This window comes from Nilaparvata lugens, chromosome 2 (assembly GCF_014356525.2).
Source record: "Nilaparvata lugens isolate BPH chromosome 2, ASM1435652v1, whole genome shotgun sequence".
Classification (NCBI taxonomy): domain Eukaryota; kingdom Metazoa; phylum Arthropoda; class Insecta; order Hemiptera; family Delphacidae; genus Nilaparvata; species Nilaparvata lugens.
The window spans coordinates 42,175,881-42,200,745 of record NC_052505.1 but is presented as its reverse complement, the minus strand read 5'-3'; the positions used below and the strand labels follow the sequence as shown (position 1 = coordinate 42,200,745).

The 24,865-nt window shown below is 33.2% G+C and overlaps 1 protein-coding gene across 5 annotated transcripts in view; it reads right to left on the bottom strand.

The window, feature by feature from the left end:
- Nucleotides 1-24,865, bottom strand: part of LOC111051536 (sex peptide receptor) — a 343,318-nt gene that overhangs the window by 11,220 nt on the left and 307,233 nt on the right. For 4 of the 5 annotated variants that reach the window (XM_039421249.1, XM_039421250.1, XM_039421251.1 and 1 more), the window contains one exon: nt 18,597-19,013. In XM_039421249.1, coding sequence (XP_039277183.1) covers nt 18,597-19,013 — 417 coding nt within the window. Of the gene's footprint in view, nt 1-18,283; nt 18,560-18,596; nt 19,014-24,865 lie in introns of those variants that run through there. The other variant, XM_039421253.1, reaches the window with a different exon arrangement.

Here is a 24,865-nt window from a genome sequence, read left to right as displayed (position 1 = left end):
AGATCAAAAACTCACTCATGTTGAGGAACTCAATTACTCACGTTTGAATATGTATCCCATATGATAATTTAACCAGTTCCGTGATAATCTTTCCATCTGATAAGAATATTTCTCAACTATTCAAATTTTTCTTTCAATTAAAGCTGCGTTTACACCGGAGTTAAAAACAATAAGTTATTAACTTGACTGAATCGTCAAAAATTTCTTTTGAAAAAAGTTAATAACTCATGTTTCTAACAGAAAATTACTTGTTATTAACAAGATCTTGTTATCAATATAATTGACTTCCATATCATTTCATTTAACGAGACTATTCATATGATATAACAGCCGGAATAAAAAGCAAAAAATTGTTTTCAAATTTCAATTGAAACATGTGTGTGATCATTAAAATAATGATATTCATCTGATTTAATGTAAATAAATTATAATGCGTTTACACCAGAGTTTAAAACAAAAGTTTTCAACATAAGTTAATAACATTATTTCTTTTGGCTGCTAGTTTTGTTATCAACAAAAGTTAATAACTTTGTCTTGTGTTTTGTTTGCAGCTCTAGTTATTGGGGAATAGCTGTAGTTGTAGGGAAGGGATGCTAGGCGAGGGGGTTGCGGGAAAGATAGTAACCTGTAAAGAAAAGTTACCGACTCTCGATGGATAACATAAATCTTGTTAATAACATGGAATTTTCTGTTGAAAACACGAGTTATCAACTTTTTTCAAGAGAATTTTTTGTCGATTCAGTCAAGTTGACAACTTTTTATTAATAACTCATTTCATCAACTCCGGTGTAAACGCAACTTAACATGATGTTATTAACTTTTGTAATAATCAACATCAGTTGATAACAAAAATGTTAAAAACTTGTGTTATTAACTCCGGTGTAAACGCAGCTTTAGAATATTATAATTTCTTTAGCATTATTCAGTTAATTTATTCATTTTTCATTTTATTCTCAATCACCTATTTAATTTGTTTTCAAATGTGAGAATATTGATACTGATGGGCACGCATCATAAAAAATATTGAAACCCCACCTTATAGAACGGCCAGACATCTGTATAATGCATGAAATGCATTAAATTATAATTCTATAGTCTAATTCATCCTATCTTCAAAGTAGATGATATTATACATAGTGATATCAGAGTATGGAGGAACTCGTTTTCTTTTCATATTATCCTTAAAACGCAAAATTTCAAAAAAAAACTTGTGTATACATCGACGCGCAGTTGGAAAAGGAATATTCCTGCCAAATCTCATAGAATTCTATCAACGCGCTTGGCGTAATCGCGTTACATACAGACAGACAAAAGCAAATCTGAGATAAAATATAGACCTCACTACGTTCGGTCAATAAAAATATATTATACAGAAATTGCTGGCCTAATATAATAGGATTCTACTGCTACTTGATTGTTTTTGAGAGGTCAATGTAATTTATCGATTGCACAACGGAGCTGTACAACATAGAGCCATCTGCTGGATCTCCAGATGTAAATGTGTCAATTTAAAGTGAATGTCCATACAATTATTTTGTTCTTTTGGAAAAGCTTTTGCAGTTACGCCTTCCAATATTGATTTTCAAGCCTTCATCTTCCAAGGATGTTTTTATCCGATCCAGAATAATATTTTTCCTGACGCACATGCCTTTTTCTCACGCTTCATGTGTGAGAATTATTTCTTCCCATATCGGAAAAAAGGATTACTTATTATACTGTGAGCCTGAATAAGCATAACCCCATTAAGCCATAGACATGAAACTCTTATAGCCTCATAATGTAACAAAGTTCTTGTACAGATGAAGTTACTCTTCATTTCGAATACATTTCGAACTATTTTTGTTTTCTCTTAGCATAGGAGGTAGAATGAACTCCGAATGAAGATTTAATTTCATTTCTCCATTTTACTCTGGCTATCATCGATCTACAGGGTGTTTACGATCTCCCCACCATTACTCTAGGGCATTGTTTCTGGGCTAGAAACATATCTGAATATCATATTTGAATTGTCCGGAAATCTTCAGTTACTCACACAGCGACCATTTCGCTTTTTTCACTCATTATTTTTTTTCTGAATAATGGTTCAACATACGAAATTGAAACTTTGCACAATCATTCATAACAACTAGACAATGCAACAAAAAATAATGATAATTTTTCAAATCCATAAAAAAAGGCAGCAATACAAAATTCTGTTTCTTAAGTAGCTCAGAAACCGTTGGTTTTACAAGAAAATTACAAGAATAACTTTTATTAGTGAATTTAATTACCTATTGATTGGTATATCGAATCTCATTTGTCAAGAATATTAAAAGGTTATTTAAAGGGAATGAAAATATCAAATCTCTTCATAATTTCTCGAAGTAGCAGAATTATTTTCTTCAAACCCAGAAATACTGAGATAACCATACCAATTATTTTTCCAAATTATTTATGACTTGAAAGTTTTCAGTCATCCCGAATGACAGTTCTGATTCGATACGGCTTTTTCAGCAATGCTTGATGAACGTTCCAGAAGTTTTACTTGAAAAGCTATGAAAAATCAAGAGATAATGTCGGATAGGGAGAGTTGTGACTGTGCACAGAATGATTGCGGCACTGAGAAAAATTTCAATGAGGAGAAACTAGTTTCGGATAAATTGGACGAGCGATAAGTTGCAAATGTCAAACTGGAAGCTGGAAATGACAAAGTGTAGCAAATTCAGAATGTGATTGAAATTTCATTTCATTAGAAAGAAATCGTAGCGTGCTTCCGATCGCAGTTTCGAATAATAATTTTTATCTTCAGGGAATTTTCAACAGCTGGAACGAATTATTGTAATAAGATGAGTCTGAATTCTTGATGTCCTCATTCACTAATATTGTTCTGGAGGTTGGCAATCATAAAGCAATCACTGTATTATCCGTTATTGTCGCTGAAGAAAAATAATGCTTTGAAGGAAAATAATCCCCAGAATATCATTCTTTACAGTACGATGTTCTACCTCTCCAAGGCAGCAGAGTGGAATACACTTTCATATTGATTAGAATGGAATTGAACATCAATATTGTCATGTAAATTTTGAATTCAATTTATATTTTCCACAAGAGAATATTCATTCCTGCAATGAGCTAAATATGCACAACGAAAGAATTTGAATTTCTTTCTACTGCTTCTCATGAGTATCTAGATTATTGATTTTAAAAAGTTTACTAGTCTTTCAACTTGGCGATCAAAGATGAAGTTTCATTACAATGAGACATTCAGACTCGTATTTTGAATTAATTCAAGTTTGACTAAAGCCGAAACTTGGCTTTAAAGTTTGGAAATCAGTAAGTCAGGATCCAGCTGAGAACTGGCCTGAGACTTCTAAGGCCTGGATTTGAATCTTGAAACTATTAATGGCAAATCATGTGCTGGTTTATATGATTGTCCCTCGAAGAGACAAAATGTGTATTTTATTGCATTTTTCAATTATTCATGACATACTCCTATACATTGTTGGGGACACAGACGTCTGTGTGTTGATCATGATTATTAACGCACGATTATCATGATTCAAATGATAATTCCTTCCTTGGAAAATTAAAAGCATTTCAATTGACCGAGCCAAGTGAGGACTAAGATTCAAGTCAACGGTTTGGCATTTCTCTCAATGTTCAAATGTTTAAATGTTTAAATGTTTAAATATTTAAATGTTTAAATGTTAAATGTTTAATGTTTAAATGTTTAAATGTTTAAATGTTTAAATGTTTAAATGTTTAAATGTTTAAATGTTTAAATGTTTAAATGTTAAATGTTTAATGTTAAATGTTTAAATGTTTAAATGTTTAAATGTTTAAATGTTTGAATGTTTAAATGTTTAAATGTTTAAATGTTAAATGTTTAAATGTTAAATGTTAAATGTTTAAATGTTTAAATGTTTAAATGTTTAAATGTTAAATGTTTAAATGTTTAAATGTTTAAATGTTAAATGTTTAAATGTTAAATGTTTAATGTTTAAATGTTTAAATGTTTAAATGTTTGAATGTTTAAATGTTTAAATGTTTAATGTTTAAATGTTTAAATGTTTAAATGTTTAATGTTTAAATGTTTAAATGTTAAATGTTTAAATGTTGAATGTTTAAATGTTTAAATGTTAAATGTTTAAATGTTTAATGTTTAAATGTTTAAATGTTTAAAGTTTAAATGTTTAAATGTTTAAATGTTTAATGTTTAAATGTTAAATGTTTAATGTTTAAATGTTAAATGTTTAAATGTTTAATGTTTAAATGTTTAAATGTTTAAATGTTTAAATGTTTAAATGTTTAATGTTTAAATGTTAAATGTTTAAATGTTTAAATGTTGAATGTTTAAATGTTTAAATGTTTAAATGTTTAAATGTTTAAATGTTTAAATGTTTAAATGTTTAAATGTTTAAATGTTTAAATGGTTAAATGTTTAAATGTTTAAATGTTAATGTTTAAATGTTTAATGTTTGAATGTTTAAATGTTTAAATGTTTAAATGTTAAATGTTTAAATGTTAAATGTTTAAATTTTAAATGTTTAAATGTTTAAATGTTTAAATGTTTAAATGTTTAAATGTTTAAATGTTTAAATGTTTAAATGTTTAAATGTTTAAATGTTTAAATGTTTAAATGTTAAATGTTTAAATGTTTAAATGTTTAAATGTTTAAATGTTTAAATGTTTAAATGTTTAAATGTTTAAATGTTTAAATGTTTAAATGTTTAAATGTTTAAATGTTTAAAGTTTAAATGTTAAATGTTAAATGTTTAAATGTTTAAATGTAAATGTTAAATGTTTAAATGTTAATGTTTAAATGTTTAATGTTTAAATGTTTAAATGTTCAAATGTTAAATGTTTAAATGTTTAAATGTTTAATGTTTAAATGTTTAAATGTCAAATGTTTTAATGTTTAAATGTTTGAATGTTCATTGTTTAAAATGTTTAAATGTTTAAATGTTTAAATGTTAAATGTTTAATGTTTAAATGTTTAAATGTTAAATGTTTAAATGTTTAAATGTTTAAATGTTTAAATGTTTAAATGTTAAATGTTTAAATGTTTAAATGTTCAAATGTTCAAATGTTTAAATGTTAAATGTTCAATTGTTTTAATGTTTGAATGTTTTAATGTTTGAATGTTCAAATGTTTAAATGTTCGAATGTTTAAATGTTTAACCGTTCATATGTTCATATGTTGCGCATTTACGGCAAAACGCGGTAATAGATTTTCAGGAAATTTGACAGGTATGTTCTTTTTAATTGCACGTCGACGTATATACAATGTTTTTGTAAATTTTGCATTTCAAGGATAATATAAAAGGGAAAAGGAGCCTCCTTCATACGCCATCATTAGAGTAATAATCAGACTATAGAATTATCCATCATAAATCAGCTGACGAGTGATTACACAGATGTGTGGAGAGGTCAGTCTATTGATGTATATCCATGAGGTCTTTAGTTTCAATGAGATTCTTGTGGGTGAGAATACTGCGCGAGGTCTACTGTTCACAAAACTACTAATTAGATCAATTTCAAGATCCGCATCCACATGAAAAAATTCAAGAATGAGTTTGACAATACTAAATATTGCAAAATATTCCATAAGGTAATGTATACGGGACGTTTGACAAAGTTTGAATAAAAGCACCTGAATAGAGATTAGGGTTTATTGCCGACGATAAAAAACCTTCAAATACATATTTCAAGTATTCAACTCGTTGAAAACACATAATAAGAGAGGGAGCTAGAATGAGAGTAGACTTGGAAAAATATAGAGGATATTTCATGTGAGAGTTACACCAATTTATAGCAGTCTCTCAGTATGACACGTGAACTTATAGTATATTTAGCTTTTGCCTCGTAGCTCTAATACAGTGGTTGTATGGAAACCATAGCAAACAAGCTCTCAACTGCGGGGTCAGGAAGATTGACTTTGTCTACGGGCTGAACGCCTGAGCCGAAGAGCATCACTCGTTCAGCATCACTCACCTGTCTATCCTCTTGCCAGCGCGGTCGAGCTTCGGTTTCCCGCCACTGGCTTCAGCACCAGCGCCGGTCATATTGAATGTATTGCTCTTGAGCTCCTGTTTCTTGCGGTTAACTCTGTAGAGCACGTTGATAAGCCAGTAGCTATAACAGTCAACAGAAGGCAGGGGAAAATCTTGATGAGCCCCGCATAAACCCACAGATTGACGATGTAGAGCAGACCGTCGTCCTCCTTAGCGACCTGCGACAGGTCGATGTGGTAGAGCACCACCACTCCGGACTTCTCGAGCACCTTGGTCGATCGGATGCTGAAGTTGAGATAGGACGGAGCGCAGATCAAGAGGGCAGCAGGAAGGCGGCACTCAGCGCCTGCTGGCATCGCTGCTCCGAGCACAATATGTATTTGAAATTTGGGTAGATGTAAAAATCCCTAGCTGAAGTACTAATAGGTCTGAGTGAAGTAACTGGCTAATATCGCCAATGAGATAACAATAAGATTAGATAGCATCAGCTTGTCTGGCTAAACGGTACAATAACCTAAAAAGGAATGGAATAATTTTTTGCTAATATATAATATATAAAATTTTTGAAGATTGAGGTTAGGTATAAACATTCAGTGATCGGCGACCTAACGATCGACCGAGCCAAGCAATGTAGAATCTGACCAAACCCCTTGGCAGAGATCTATTGCAGCAAAACGGTTTGCAATTTGGAAGAACAAATGGTCACGTGGCTAACTATTAGGAAGCATGAAATAAATAGTATATATAGAATATCACTAGCATGTAGAAGCATACTTGAAAACCTAATAAAATATTAAAGTATCCAGGAAATAGGAGGTTACCAAGCGCATGAATACTGAAACAATTTGCATGCACCAATCACATAATGGCAGTTAATAGGCGGCAAAAGTATGCCATTCAAAAATATTTATATATATTTCTATAATGATTGGATTTATGTAAAAATGTAATATAGTCTATGTTATGGATATGGCCCAAAGGCAAAGAAATTAAAAACATACAACATAAGTAATAACTAATATTTTAGTACAATCTAATTGAACCTCAAATGGCGGAGGACTAGGATATTCAAATTTTATGTAAATTTGGAAGTCGGAAGTAAGAATTGTAAAATTGAGAAGGAGAACCATCACTCGCCTGCCAAATGCCACCATGAGAGGACCCTAAATATTTTAGAGCGTAATACCTTGCTATAACTTGTAAAAGCTAAAGTTAGATTGAATTATTAAATTTCTTAAAAGACTTTGTGATGCTCTTATAAAGCAGAAGTCATTTTCAATTTCAAATAATTTTTGTAACCCCTTGGAAGAGACGATTCCGGCTACCATAGTCCAGGACCACCAGGAGTTGGATCGACATCAGCGGCTTATAAGAAGATTTTGACACGTGAGTGAAAAAATTGAATTAGTGATGGGCGCCCTTAGTGCTTCGAATTACCTAATAATCAAGCTAGCTCGTCGAAAGGGTTTTCTTATAAATTAAGAATTTAAATAAAAATACTTGCGCAAGTAAATATAGTATTAAAGGTATTTTATTAAAGGAAATGAATCAGTACATTTCAGAAAATTCTAACAAATCAAAGAAGTATAAATCTTGGCTATTAACTATTCATATATATCTTTAATTTTTGCAATAATTTGCGATAATTTGTTGTAGCTCTAATTCACTAGATGAATTGCTCTACTTATTCCATCAGGTGCCGAATCTTGCACCCTGAGATAATATATATTCAATACAAAGAAATCTACTGGATATTAGAGAATTTAATATATATATTTGGATTATTAGTTGCCAATTTATCAAGTTGATCTGAAGGAACCTATTTTTAATTGAATTGTCCCAGTCGACAGGTATTAGCAAGCTCATATCGCAGCTACATGCAAAAGGATGCATATGATTTTGAAATAAAGGCACATGGTAATGTTTCGTGCTATAAATCTAGAGTATAATGTTTAGCCTGTGATATTTTACTGATTCCAATTATTGTTCTATTTTTTATATTTTTATATTTTTATCGCTCTTTATATTTTTGCCTTGATCTATTTTTTGTATTATTTGTTAATATATGTATCAAATTGTTTATGGTGTGCAATTTATTTTTATTCCTCAACACTATAGGATAAGTACCATATATATATATATTTATTTTTTCAATGAATTACAAGAATTATAGGGGAAGCTAATACCTGGGCCTATAAAGATTTTTTGAGACTGTATCCTATTAAAAAACCACGACCTAATTTTACATTTATATCAAATATTTCATGCTCTACGACTGATGCCAAGCAGGAGGCTAATTGTTATTCAAATATAAAGAATAACGTCAGAGAAACATGCCGTACCAACGTGGGGCTGATGATGAGAGCTGAGCTCATTAAATAATTATTTGTAATCAAGTCAAGACCCATATTGAGGATAATAACTAAAGACAAGTCTAGTCATATTAAAATTTGTCGTGGATGGATAATGAAACTATAGATATATGAGTATTGAGGAAAACAGGCAAAGTAAACTTTGTATTACTTTTTGGGGAATCAATAGCTTCAAATAAATAGAAATTATATGTTTAAAGAGAATTTATATTATCGTTATTGTAAAAATATATTTTATAGAGAGAGATTTATTTTATAAGCCTAAACTGCTATTACTTTCCAGTCAAGAATATATATTATAAGCCGGTTAGAAAATAAGTCACAGTCTGTAAACTAGTCAGGAATCAATATTCAATATTGGGGGCGCTAGAGCATTATAAAAAACTTAGGTATAAATACCTTCTTCTTGGATATCCAAACACTTTGCACATAACTGTTTCACTGTAAGTCCCGGCTTGTGTCCCTTTTTTAAGCATTTTTGCATATTATTCAGAACTTTTTTAATTAGCATTTATCATATTTGACACAATGAATCACACTCCCGCAAACTCTGGAGTTTCATATATGTACGGCGGTTGCACAGATCCCACTTTGTCGACTCCCAGTACATCAAACCCCACCATGGTAGATGCCAATATGCCACGAGAAAGGGAACCAGGAAGTGTCGGGTCGATAGTCTTCGATCCACAAGGTCTGCAACCTCTATCATCCACTCGAATCGACGCCGCTGACACCATTGAATCAACGGATAGCAGAGATCAACTTTTGAAGGGGGCGAGGAGCAGCCTGCAGAACCCACATCTCCAGAGGCCGAGTCACATCTGAGCAAACAAAGTCTATTTTCAGTCACAGAGCTAGATCCATTTAAAAAGGTAATAATGGAACAAACTAGCAGTATGTTCAATATTATGTTACAAAACACAATGGATAACATGATGCAGGAGATTAAAAAAGAGATGCGGCAATAAAAGAGGCAAATAAGCAAACAGTGGAACAGGGCATGAAAGAGACAGCAGCGCTATGAAATCAGTAGAACGACGTTGGATACTATTGAGACTAAAGTAGAGAATCATAGGGAAGAATTAAAAGCAATGATAAATCTACAGAAAGAAAGTCAGGATAAAGTTACGGCAGGATTATCGGAAAGGTGGATACGGTTACCTGTGAACTAAACAAAGGATAGATAACCTAACCACACAAATCACTACACCCATTCAGGATTTAACAATAACATTAAGGCCGATTGCCATCAAGAATCAACAAACAAATTACTGTTGCCAATCAAAATTTAACGACTACAGTTGATAAAATATATAACAGTATTAAGAAATACAAAATAAACAGATTAATATGTCCACAAAATGAACCAACTGCAAGGTACATCAATCAAGACACAGAAACCTGTAAAGCTTTAATGGAACTCTACTAATTCAAAAATCCACTCTGACTCAATTAGATCAAGAAGTAAATGCTAATAAAATTACACATAATAGTCAATGGCAGATGGCACAGAAGAAATAACAGCATTAGAAAATTATATCCAACAACGACCTCAAGGAATTCAAGCAGATAACATCAACTCACATAGTATATTGCAAGGACTGGGTAAATTTGATAATACTGATCGCCATTTGCAACCTCAACCATTCATTGATCAGATAAAATTAGTACAAACTCTTGTACCTACCTCTTGGAGCATGTGGCGTCTTTGTTTGACTAGTTTATTGATTGGCGAACCCCTGATGTTCTTTCGGAGTAGAGCCCATGAATTTACATCATTGGATGAGTTTGTAGCTGTCTTCCTGGAACAGTATTGGAGCAGAAGTAAACAGTTGGACGTGCTAGCGGACATCATATCATGCGATTTCAACCCTAACTTAGACGGTGCATGTACCACTTTCGTCACTGCCCTACAGTTCAAAAATTCTCAATTGAGCGAGCCCATTTACGAATCGGCATTAGCAAGTATTATTCTGAAGAAACTACCGTATCAAGTTAGAATGGCACTCGCCACAAACCCATTACTGATTGCAAACAGCTAATAAATCATTTATATGGCATACAGTCTGTGATGGCAATGTCAAACCACCGTTCAGACCAAAGATACACACGAATCAACATAACTCAAAAAGTAATCATATAACAGCCAAAATTATGAACCGGTATCATATGATCGCTACCGATCTGCCCCTCAATTTGAACGCCGCTATAATTATAATCAAAATAACAGCTGGAATAATAGAAGTTTTCAAAATCGTCAAACAAACCATTATCCACAGCAAACCTATAGAAGAAATTATTATTATGACCGTGATCGATTAAACTCAAATAATGGTTACGCTCAGAATAATTACAACAAAATTACAACCGCCACCTCAACAAGTAAGCACAAATTATACATTAGCGCATGCAACAGGATTAACCAACAAAGACACAGAACCCACACCAGATAAACAACCACAAAAAACCGCCGCCCACCATGCCTTAAAACCGCCCTGTAAGCATTAACCCCTCTTGAGCCTTATATTCCCCGCCGACGATCCATCACCGCGGAAGAGCATCCCGCACATCAAGACCGCCACCATGTAAATCTCACCCCACACCCGCGCATCATCGACCCACAGCAGACCAAGGACCCGGACCAAGAGGACACATGCAGGACTGGAGAGCGCCCCCCGCAAGGCCCGAGACGGAAGCGCCCGAGGACACCGACGGCCGACATCAAGACGAGAGGACGCATTTGAGAAGAGGTACCAGCACCGCAAGCCCCGGAGGCGAAGAAACGAGGAACCGCGCGCGCGCATACCGGCCGCATGCACGTTTTAAACGCCCGAGGAGGATACCGGACCAAGACCAGAAGGAAGATACTGACGGCATGCATCCGCGGCACATACGCTTCAAGAGAGCCAATCAGCGATGTGACCGGAAAAACGGATCAAATTAATGGGATAAAACCGAAACATGCATGGATGATAATGATAAAGTGGACTACGTATTGAGTTTGATAAAGGATAAACGGTGGCTAATAAGATTGGAAGAATTAAAAAATAATATTAAGAAAGTGAAACTACCTGGATATCATGCTATTGAAAAGATGATAAATGTTTGTATATGATGTTTAATGTTTGTTATGATGGCTGTGATATTGATAAACGACTGTGTTGTGGATAGAATGGAAAAATTGTATTATTATTGATAAATGAACTACTATTGATGATGGAAATTTAATATTATAAAAATGTTTATTGTTGTAAGCCTAATGAGTTATAATGAGCCGAAATCAAGAATATTAGATGAAAATAAGAGGAAAGATGAATTAAAATTACAGGATGATTGGAAAAAGAATGGATTGGAAGGAACTACCATTAATGAATCAAGGACTTGTTTAAAAAAGTATACAAGATACCGGGGTTTTATATTCATGAAGATAAATTAATAATAGGACAGCCTCAACAATCAACAGCAGATAACCTAACCGGCCTCGTAGCTATAACAAGCAGAAAGCCAAAAGATACGGGAAAGCCACGAAATTTCTACAAACCATATCACAGAATTTGAAATAAATACGAAAAGTAATCAAGGAAAACACCACTATCAAAGAATTACTGACCTATCATGATAAATTTAATATTGAGTTGGACCGCATGGCAATAATCCAATGTTTTTATTTCTCCCAACTGTTCAAAGCCTGCAACAAGCAAAAGAATAATTTTTAATTATGTAGTTAAATAATATACATCAAATAAAAAAGGACACAAGCGGGGATAGAATATTTAAAATTTGTTAATTACCTTTAAAGAGAAAAAATGTAGCAGTTAGGTTAATTGCGAGATTCGACAACCAGTTCTGACGTAAGCAGTATGAATATAGAGACAGCGACCAGCTGAGCAAAGCCACCCAAATCACATAATGTAACGTCTGTTGAACACATGATTATGAAAAAGTATGTAACCCAAAATGTTATTCATTATTGTTATTTATTGTATTTATCAATGTTAATATATTATTTATATGTTTTATATTTATTACCGTTAGTTTGCCATGTTTATACCCTGAAAAAACCTAAAATGAATGCTAGTTACCTAAAACCAAAGAACCATTAGCAAAAGAAAAGTATTGTACCTGATGTATAGAATTATTTATATTAAGACCTAGGAATTACTATAAAAAATAAGCCCAGAATTTTGTACATCAAAATTATTGTTTGAAAAGAATCATTATGAGAATCAAGAATGTGTGTAGTTAGGTTGGCGGCCCTGCGAGCGGCGAATTTAAAAATACTATGTTCTAAGCGTTGTAAGGAGGAATGTGTCTAGGGATTATATTTATGATATTTTTTGTGTGTTGAGGAGGAGAATTTGTAATTGTATTTGAGAGAGGTCTAGGGAGGTGCAGCAGATAGATCTGCAAACTATGATAAAAGTTTGAGAGTATAATTAATAAATAAAGTATGGAATATATTGATGTATTGAAGGGTGGATTTTCATTAAAACATTGTGATTCTCGAATATTTTGAATTCAAATCCAGGGGCGCGTGTAATGTATTTGAAATTTGGGTAGATGTAAAAATCCCTAGCTGAAGTACTAATAGGTCTGAGTGAAGTGACTGGCTAATATCGCCAATGAGATAACAATAAAGATTAGATAGCATCAGCTTGTTCTGGCTAAACGGTACAATAACCTAAAAAGGAATTGGAATAATTTTTTGCTAATATAATAATATTATATAAAATTTTTGAAGATTGAGGTTAGGTATGAACATTCAGTGATCGGCGACCTAACGATCGACCGAGCCAAGCAATGTAGAATCTGACCAAACCCCTTGGCAGAGATCTATTGCAGCAAAACGGTAATTTGGAAGAACAAATGGTCACGTGGCTAACTATTAGGAAGCATGAAATAAATAATAGTATATAGAATATTAACTAGCATGTAGAGAGCATACTTAAAAAACTAATAAAAATAATTAAATGTATCCAGGAAATAGGAGGTTACCAAGCGCATGAATACTGAAACAATTTGCATGCACCAATCACAAATGGCAGTTAATAGGCGGCAATAGTATGCCAATTCAAAATATTTATATATATTTCTATAAATGATTGGGATTTATGTAAAAATGTAATATAGTCTATGTTATGGATATGGCCCCTAAGGCAAAGAAATTATTAAACATACAACATAAGTAATAACTTAATATTTAAGTACAATCTATTTGAACCTTAAATGGTGGAGGACTAGGATATTCAAATTTTATGTAAATTTGAAAGTCGGAAGTAAGAATTGTAAAATTGAGAAGGAGAACCATCACTCGCCTGCCAAATGCCACCATGAGAGACCCTAAATATTTTAGAGCGTATACCTTGCTATAACTTGTAAAAGCTAAAGTTAAATTGAATTATTAAATTTCTTAAAAGACTTTGTGATGCTCTTATAAAGCAGAAGTAATTTCAATTTCAAATAATTTTTGTAACCCCTTGGAAGAGACGATTCCGGCTACCATAGTCCAGGACCACCAGGATTGGATCGACATCAGCGGCTTATAAGAAGATTTTGACACGTGAGTGAAAAAATTGAATTAGTGATGGCGCCCTTAGTGCTTCGAATTACCTAATAATCAAGCTAGCTCGTCGAAAGGTTTTCTTATAAATTAAGAATTTAATAAAAATACTTGCGCAAGTAAATATAGTATTAAAGTTATTTTATTAAAGGATATGAATCAGTACATTTCAGAAATTTCTAACAAATCAAGAAGTATAAAATCTTGGCTATTAAAACATATTCATATGATCTTTAATTTTTGCAATAATTTGCGATAATTTGTTGTAGCTCTAATTCACTAGATGAATTGCTCTACTTATTCCATCAGGTGCCGAATCTTGCACCCTGAGATAAAATATATATTCAATACAAGAAATCTACTGGATATTAGAGAATTTAATATATATATTTGGATTATTAGTTGCCATTTATCAAGTTGATCTTAAGGAACCTATTTTAATTGAATTGTCCCAGTCGACAGGTATTAGCAAGCTCATATCGCAGCTACATGCAAAAGATGTATAGGATTTTAAAATAAAGGCACATGGTAATGTTTCGTGCTATAAATCTAGAGTATAATGTTTAAATGTTTAAATGTTTAAATGTTTAAATGTTTGAATGTTTGAATATTAAAATTTTTAAAAATGTTTTAAATGTTTGTGTTTTTAATGTTTAAATGTTGTAAATGTTTTGAATATTTAAATGTTTAAATGTTTAAATGTTTAAATGTTTAATGTTTAAATGTTTAAATGTTTAAATGTTGAAATGTTTTAATGTTTAAATGTTTAAATGTTTAAATGTTTAAATGTTTAAATGTTTAAATGTTTAAATGTTTAAATGTTTAAATGTTTGAATGTTTAAATTTTTAAATGTTTAAATGTTTAATGTTCAAATGTTTAAATGTTTAATGTTTAAATGTTTAAATGTTTAAATGTTCAAATGTTAAATATTTAAATGTTTAAATGTTTAAATGTTTAAATGTTTAAATGTTTAAATGTTCATTCTGCAAATAAAGCACGAATTATTTATGAATTGCTCATTGAATTTTGAGGTTACACTTTGTTTACTGCCGATCAGATGTTTAAAGCAGCTCGAACGCAGCTGACTGACTCAAAGTATTGTCAAATGTCATGCCGGTTTCATCATGCAAGGTATAATATCATTTCTAAAAATTATAAAACTATCAATAAAGGACCAAGAATTTCGAATAAAAAAAAAAAAAATAAAAATGTTATATCATTGTTGAAATTATTTATTATTTAAGAAATTATATTATAATGTCAAGTCTTATTGTAACTAACTTAGTCATAGCATGAACAGCATATTATTGATAAAAACAGCAGAAATTAATTATAACAGTCTCAAACATAATAAAAATTGTATAAGAATATTAATTTATTAACTATTATTTCAACTGAACCACATGGTGATTGAATCTCGTTGGCAAGCCTAAGCCAATCATAGCGCATAGAAATAGCACCAAAAAGGTGATCGTTTGAAAACAACACATGTTAATCTACTATCAGACAACAAACCTGCATTATCATATACGCTAGCACATATACATTGTATGAGAGGAACTATGTCTAGAAGATTAAGCAGTTTTAAGAATTATATAAATTGAGTTATTATTGTAATTAAAGGAATTATATTCTATTGCTTGCCACTGACGTCATGTCTACGTCACAATCGTTCTACCAATGGCAAATTTTTATGCAAATTTACTACACCGAGATTCTCAGAAGAAAGGTCTAGCCAAGAAGCTTAGAGAAAAAGACTTCACTTCCCTTTTGAAATCCTCACCGTTCAGATCTCGTTATAGTTACCAAGACCTATCTGTAAGATTTTCGTTCGATTTTATATGTTTTATTTGTGAGCCAATATTTTAGGCTATTCTATTTGTTATTCGTGAATATATGTTCATCAATCGATATATTAAAAGTTTAAAGTTAAATCATCCCCCAATTAATTTGGTGAAGGAAATATTAAATTAAAATTCCCCACGTGCTGAGACCAAAGCCTGGATTGCTGCCGATCAAACGATTTTGATCCAAAGAAGAAAACCACGACCGCCAAGGAATTTCACGTGAGTTATAAGTTTAAAGGGGCCCCAATCTACGCTTCGAAAATATTTCAGTGCAGAAAAATATAAAATTTTCTTCGTTAAATTATTGGCCATGCCGACAAGCGCTTTTAGTTATTAAGAGCCTAGAATTCATTCATATAGAATTTCTAAGAATTTGTAGTAGATTAACTATCCTCTGCTGCCAGAACCACGACCCCGAACAATTTTAAAGAACATTTTTTTATTCATTTTTCACTATTTTTTTCAAAACTGTTAACTTTTATCAATCGTAAAATTTTGTCGGATCATGCATGGTTTCATGCAAATACAATAAATTTGCTAATCATTTTTGTTAATGTTAAACCACTTTCAATCTGTAAACCATATTCTGAATCTGCACTGTGAGATCATATATTTTATTATAATATATTTCAATTTTGTTAATTCATTTTCTGAGTTCAATTATTTCTTAAGCCTGTCAATTATTGTGTCTGATACGTTCTATCTCATCAAGAACTGATCGAATACGATCATTGAAATAATTGAATTAAGCTGGATATTGGAACAGGTCTAAGTGGATGTAGTGAGTGGGGTCAGATCGAGATATTTGTCCTTTGTCCTTACCTGCTCATATATCAGCTTTTATCTGTTACCAACCTCGACTTAGGAGCGAATACATCAACAGTACAGCAGATGCAGCCAGAGATCATATAATTTCCTACAATAGAGCTTAAAACCCGACAAGACTCTGTTCTCGAAATATATTCCGAACGATATCTGGTCTTTGCACCCTATCTTAATCTTCGGAACTTATTAGAGACGCAGTCCCGTAAATTATCTACATCGGGATTTTTGCTCGACCTGTATGATTTTGTATGCTCATTCTTCACAGGTAATAATTTTAAGGTATCAGTATTCAGTGTTTAGCGTCCGCTACACTACTTTTAAAAATTTCATCACCATACAATCTGTCATTAGAAGAATCAAGGGTGAGCGAGCGTTTAGGCCTCCTGCGATTCCGACAATTGTATTGAATCTTGTAGTGAGTCAATCAGTCTGGTGTACACTTAGCGTCCACGCACGCAGTTACAAAATTTATAACCTCAACACCGTTGATTCAGTGCAAGATTCACCCTACGTGTATCAAAATATCCTTGGAGGTGAGAGTGACTCCCCCAGGAAAAGCTTTACATAATTTGCCAGCCCAACGTGAGGCATTTAAAAAAACAGCACTACAATGTTTAAATGTTTAAATGTTTAAATGTTTAAATGTTTAAATGTTTAAATGTTAAATGTTAAATGTTTAAATGTTTAAATGTTAAATGTTAATGTTTAAATGTTTAAATGTTTAAATGTTTAAATGTTAAATGTTTAAATGTTAAATGTTTGAATGTTTAAATGTTTAAATGTTTAAATTTTTAAATGTTTAAATGTTTAATTTTTAAATGTTTAAATGTTTAAATGTTTAAATGTTAAATGTTTAAATGTTTAAATGTTAATGTTTAAATGTTAAATGTTTAAATGTTTAAATGTTTAAATGTTTAAATGTTTAAATTTTAAATTTTTAAATGTTTAAATGTTTAATGTTTAAATGTTAAATGTTTAAATTTTTAAATGTTTAAATGTTTAAATGTTTAAATGTTTAAATGTTTAAATGTTAAATGTTTAAATGTTTAAATGTTTAAATGTTAATGTTTAAATGTTTAAATGTTTAAATGTTTAAATGTTTAAATGTTAAATGTTTAATGTTAAATGTTTAAATGTTTAAATGTTTAAATGTTTAAATGTTTAAATGTTTAAATGTTAAATGTTTAATGTTTAAATGTTTAAATGTTTAAATGTTTAAATGTTTAATGTTAAATGTTTAAATGTTTAATGTTTAAATTTTAAATTTTTAAATGTTTAAATGTTTAAATGTTTAAATGTTTAATGTTTAAATGTTTAAATGTTTAAATGTTTAATGTTTAAATGTTTAAATGTTTAAGTTTAAATGTTAAATGTTTAAATGTTTAATGTTTAAATGTTAAATGTTTAAATGTTTAAATGTTTAAATGTTTAAATGTTTAAATGTTTAAATTTTTAAATGTTTAAATGTTTAAATGTTTAAATGTTTAATTTTTAAATGTTTAAATGTTTAAATGTTTAAATGTTAAATGTTTAAATGTTTAAATGTTTAAATGTTAAATGTTAAATGTTTAAATGTTTTTGACAATACTAAATATTGCAAAATATTCCATAAGGTAATGTATACGGGACGTTTGACAAAGTTTGAATAAAAGCACCTGAATAGAGATTAGGGTTTATTGCCGACGATAAAAAACCTTCAAATACATATTTCAAGTATTCAACTCGTTGAAAACACATAATAAGAGAGGGAGCTAGAATGAGAGTAGACTTGGAAAAATATAGAGGACATTTCATGTGAGAGTTACACCAATTTATAGCAGTCTCTCAGTATGACACGTGAACTTATAGTATTATTTAGCTTTTTGCCTCGTAGCTCTAATACAGTGGTTGTATGGAAACCATAGCAAACAAGCTCTCAACTGCGGGGTCAGGAAGATGGGCTTTGTCTACGGGCTGAACGCCTGAGCCGAAGAGCATCACTCCTTCAGCATCACTCACCTGTCTATCCTCTTACCAGCGCGGTCGAGCTTCGGTTTCCCGCCACTGGCTTCAGCACCAGCGCCGGTCATATTGAATGTATTGCTCTTGAGCTCCTGTTTCTTGCGGTTAACTCTGTAGAGCACGTTGATAAGCCAGTAGCTAATAACAGTCAACAGAAGGCAGGGGAAAATCTTGATGAGCACCGCATAAACCCACAGATTGACGATGTAGAGCAGACCGTCGTCCTCCTTAGCGACCTGCGACAGGTCGATGTGGTAGAGCACCACCACTCCGGACTTCTCGAGCACCTTGGTCGATCGGATGCTGAAGTTGAGATAGGACGGAGCGCAGATCAAGAGGGGCAGCAGGAAGGCGGCACTCAGCGCCTGCTGGCATCGCTGCTCCGAGCACAATATGTGACTTTGCTGCGGGTATCTGCAAAACAAACAACAATACATGTTCGAAAACTACATACGAATACTTAAGAAACATCGATCTAAGAAACGATTACAGATTAAAAAGATGAATGAGCAATACAAAGTAATAGTGGGGGAGCTAAATTGGTGAAAATCAATGATATAATCGTATTATGTGTGCAGCAAACAGTGTGCTATGTTATAGCTGAATTGAACTTCAAACAGCGCAATGAACCGCGCAACCGACGCGCATCGCGCCATGCAAAGAACATAATTAAAACTCATTTGTTAACCATTCGATGCGTCGTTCTCCGAACCGTTCGTCATTCTGTCTGCCCCTTTTCGAACCGTTCTCCACGCCAATCACCGAATGCTGAACTTCTTAGCCAATCAGAGCCCTCTTTGAAAATTTGCCGTGCAGCATGATCTTCCATTTTGGTTATCCATCACAAGTGGAAAACATGTGAACACATTCGCGAACAAGGATATAGAGGTGAAGACCACTTCTTATTCAAATTAGTTCATTTTTTAACAATTTATTGCCATCTATAATATGATATAGGAAAGAAATGGCTTATACACGTATGGGTTAGGAAATTCACGAATGACACATCATCACGTCTCAACTACTGAACTGATATAGATTCTTAATATATCAAGAATGCTTATATGCCTATTTTCAATCCATGAAGATTCCAGTAGGTCAAGTTTTCAGTTTTTTTTTTTTTTTTTTTAATCACATTACTATTGCTATCTAGTCTTGAGACTAATGAGCAAATTTTATCAAACCTAATTTACTAATTGTATATAATATGGACTACAGTGAAACTCTCTTTAGAATTTCTTACTGCTACCTACTAATAATTATTATGTACATCTATTAACTGTACTACTTAAGCTAGATTTCACTCAATCACTGCTCTGCTTTTTCACTAGACACCACTTTCACTGCACACCAATTCAAATGGTTTCCTTCTTTTCAGTCTCCGCACCAACCCTCCGTTGTCTAGCAGCTGGATTGCTTCGACGTTCGTGTGTTGGTGGAGCCGTTCTTCATGACTTTCTGCATACCTTTGAATCTCACAGGATACCATGTTGACTCCCAGGTCCCTATGGATGTCGCTGTTCCGCACATACCAGGGAGCATCAACGATGTTTCGGAGCACCTTGTTCTGGAATCTTTGTATGATGGTGACGTTGCTCTGTTTGGTGCAGCCCCATAGTTGTATTCCATAGGTCCAAACAGGTTTGAAGATCTGCTTGTAGAGGAGCAATTTGTTTGGTATTGAAAGTGATGAGTTTCTTCCAATAAGCCAGTAGAATTTCTTGTATTTTATGTTCAGTTCTTCTTTTTTCTTTTTGACATGCTCTTTCCAGCGAAGCTTAGCATCAAGAGTCATACCTAGGTATTTAGCTTGATTTTCATGTGGTATATTAATTCCATTGATGTTGATTGGAAGGTACACAGCTCTCTTGTTGGTGAAGTTAACATGAATCGACTTTTCCTCATTGAGCTTCATTCTCCACTTTTTGGTCCAGTCTTGTATCTTGTTGACAGATCTCTGAAGCTTCGCTGTTGCAATACCAACATCACTGTCTACTGCTAGTAGGGCGGTGTCATCTGCGAACGTGGCTGTGGTATTCTCCTCCAAATTAGGGATATCACTAGTGAAGAGAAGATAAAGGACTGGTCCTAAAACACTTCCTTGCGGAACTCCTGCTTTTATCTCTCTTAGATCAGAATATGAATCTTCATATTTGACTCTAAAGTACCTTCCTGTCAAATATGATTGCAATATTTCTGTAAATTGCTTAGGAAGCATTTTCTTCAGTTTATAAAGAAGTCCCTCATGCCATACTTTGTCAAAAGCTTGCCCTATGTCGAGAAAAACTGCTGAACAAACCTTTTTTTCTTCCAAGCTCTTCTCTATTATATTAACTATCCTATGTACTTGATCAATTGTGGAGTGTTTTTTTCTGAAACCAAATTGATGATTAGGAATTAATTGCTTTCTCTCAATTATTGGCTTGAGTCTACTCAATAATATCCTCTCAAACAACTTTGATAACACAGGTAACAATGAAATTGGTCTGTATGAAGCTACTTCATGTGGTTCTTTTCCTGGCTTGAGTAACATTATAACTTCAGCTACTTTCCAGACTCCTGGTACAAATCTGAGTCTGAATGAAGCATTCAGGATGTTTGTTAGCTTGATGAGTGCTTTCCTTGGTAGATGCTTCAGGACTAAGCCAGTTATCAGGTCAAATCCTGGAGTTTTCTTAGCATTCATAAGTTTTATTTCCTTTCTCACTTCTTCTACTGAGACATTCATTAGTTCTTGATTTTCCTGCATGATGTTACCTTCAATTTCTAGATCTTCTTGAGCTGCAACGTTTGGCTGGAAGACATTCACAAGATGATCAGCAAATGCCTGTGCCTTTTCTTCATTATTCTTGGCCCATTGTCTATTCAGTTTCCTAATAGGGGGAACTTGTTGGATGGGTGTTTTTATTTTCTTAGAAGCCTTCCATAGTGAGTAATCAGTGTTGCCTTGTCCTGTCAAATTACTCAAGTAACTGTTGATTGATTCATTTTTAATAAACTGTATCTCTCTTTTCAGTTCCTGTGTGAGAGTATTCAGTAATCTTTTATCTTGAGGAGAACGTGAATGCGATAATTATTTCCTACTGTTCTTCGTTTCCTAGTCTGCGGAGTATTACACCAGGCTGCCTGTTGTATATCAGTAACAAATTTTTCCAGCTCCTCATCTATTTGATCTGCAGTTGTTAATGGTGAATTCAGGTTAATTCTTTCCTCCAACACTTGCTGAAAGCCATCCCAATCTGTATACTTATTAACTAGTGTGGGATGATTATTTTTTTTTGTAAAATAGTGTCACTCAACTTCAGAATAATTGGAGAGTGGTCTGAATTGAGATCAAAACTTTCCTCTACTTGCAAATAGTTTACTGAAATGTTTTTGATTATGAAAAAGTCTATGAGATCAGGTATCTTACTTGTATCTGTAGGCCAATAAGTTGGTTTTCCAGTTGAAAGAGATTCACATCTTGACTCTCTTACAGCTTCGTAAAGTACCTTGCCCTTATGAGTTGTTAATCGTGATCCCCAATGAATGTGTTTTGAATTGAAGTCACCGCCAAGGATAAATCTCGTTCCCAACATATCAAACATTGATAGATGATCTTCTTTTCTGAATGAATATCGAGGAGGACAGTAGACAGCTGCAACTACAAATCGATAATTAACTGCTTCCACACATACTCCTATCAATTGAATTCGTTCAGTTTCTAATTTAACGTGTTCATTATGCTGAATGCTCTCTTTGATTATGATTGAACTCCCCCCTCTCGCAACATTGTTGGGATGTAAGGCGTGGTAGGTCCTGTAACCTTTAAATTTTATGTAGGACTGTTTTGTAAAGTGAGACTCAGAAATGAGACAAATATCTACATTATCTATGTTTAGAACTGCTTCCAATTCCAGTTGTCGTTGTAAGAGTCCATTTGCGTTCCATTCCATTATGTTTAGTGAACGAATCATTTTGGTTTTTGTTGTCTAATTTCTCGATGCGAGATTGAAGGGATGAAATTATTTTCTCTTGTTTATCAAGTTTAGATAAGATGAGCTGTAGGATTTGTGAGGTGTCTTTTACTTCTTCATTTTTCTTCATCTGCGATTTATTTTCTTTGGATACGATTTCGGCGAAAGTCATTCTCTTTTCTGTGGGCCTACTTTGATGTTGAGTGGGCCTACTTTGAGGATTAGCCACATTGAGAATCGACAACATTTTTTGATGTTATATTCTTACTGGCTACCCTACTCGAGTTACGTATTTTTTGCAACTCAATTGCTACAGAGCAACCACGGTAGCTTGCAGGATGAGCTTCACCACAATGAATGCATTTCGGTAGTGCTTCACTAGGTTTCGTACACTCCTTTGATGCATGTTTTCCAGCGCACTTCACACATCTGGCCTCCTTGTTGCAATAAGCCTGAGTGTGGTTGAAAGCCTGGCAACGCTTACATTGAGGTATTAGATTAACTTTCTTCAATGCTTCAACTTCTACTCTGCAACCCAGAATATGTTTAAGTTCAAAAACCTTCTTAACATTCTCTTCTGCGCTGAACGAAACCATGAACATGTCTAATGGTTCTTTAGTTTTCCACTTCAACTTATTCACTACATCTACCACTAGCAATCCCTTAGCCTTTAAGTCCTCCATTATGGATTCTATACTACAGGAGTGATGAAGTTTTTTTATCATCACTCTTATGGGTCTCACCTGTTTGTTTTCATACGAGTGCCAGTTGAAACCATCGTTGATTAATTCTTTTGTAATATTTCTGTACGTTTCTGAATCTACTGAATTTACTTTGAAAGTCTCTCTACTCAAGAGCTTTATTCTAAATTTTTCATCTGAAGTCACTTTTTTCAAACTTTTATGAAGAGACTCCAGGCTCTTTATACCATCCACTATGATTGGTGGCGGTGGCGTTTCTTTCTTCTTGTTCTTTACTTCCTCACCTTTATTCTTCTGCAATGAGGTGATTTTGTTCAACTGACGATGGTTACCAGTAGGCTCATTCTTTGGTTCAGGAGACAAAGTACTATTTAGTTTCCTCTTCTTTGTAGTACGTTGTTACGGGCCCTGATCCACTCAGTCTCTTTTGCCAACTCCTCCTCATTAGTTGAGTAGTTTTCAGCAACTGCTGGACTGCATGGTTGTTGAATGTTCTGTTCTATTTTTTGAAATCGCAATTCTAAGTCTTCAATTCTCCGCTGAAGTTCTACGTTGCTCTTCTCTAGCTGCTTTCTCTTCTCATCCGACTCCTTCCAGGCGATGAAGAGTGCATGCTCGGCGGCTGAATGGAGCTTATTTGATTTAATATAACGATCCGGTGAACACTGGATCTCTGATGGTTTGGTGGTGTCCATGTTCTCGATGTTGCATTCCTCGTCTTCTTGCTCTTCAAACTCTGGGGCAAGAAAACTGGGTAGTTTCAACAATTTTCCACTTGACGTAGCCATAGTCAATAATTTGCGAACATACTTTTCGAAAAGCCCTCGTACTCACTCACGATCGCGGAAACGCGAGCGCGAACGAAAATTGAAGGCCGCGCGAAAGTAGCCGCACTTCGATTGCATAAAGACGGCGGATTTTAACCGAAATTTGATGCAATGTTTTGTTCCACTTAAATACCGTGAACAATCAACTGCTGACTCACTACTTCTACTGCACTACACTACGAGTATGTCTGCACTGTATGAGAGCTAACGCGATACTGAATGTTTTATTTGTTTTCTCAATGTAAATTATAGTTGGAGCTGAAAAATTAGAAACTCAAATGATAAATAGAAAGTAAAATCCAAGTTGAATTTAGTTTTAGATAATGTTCTCTATCACAATTTAATCATAGAAATGTTTAAGTGAAAATGTTGGGCGCAAACCTTCTGCCATGAGGAGACAAATAAATTTATGAAAAGCTTGATAGCTTGAATAGTGATCTGATATTTGTTACACGTTTTTATTCTAAGACATAATATGTCTTAGACTAATTTTTAATGTTTCTTCAATCGGCAGGAAAACTTTGGTTTTTCAAAGTTATCTTACTCCCTTATTTTGGGGTATTTTCAGAAATCAAGATAAATAACCTACCAAATTTCCTACACGAATACAGTGTAAGTTGTATTATAATAGCTACAGTACTTACGTACTGTATAGTACAGTTCCTGTTCGTTTCTACCGTATAATTATATGATAATAGAAAGCTTTATTAAAAACAGCCACAACTTCCTTGTTTTCGGATATTTTCGAAAACGGGACTTACGCTTTAAAGAATTTGGGGTCG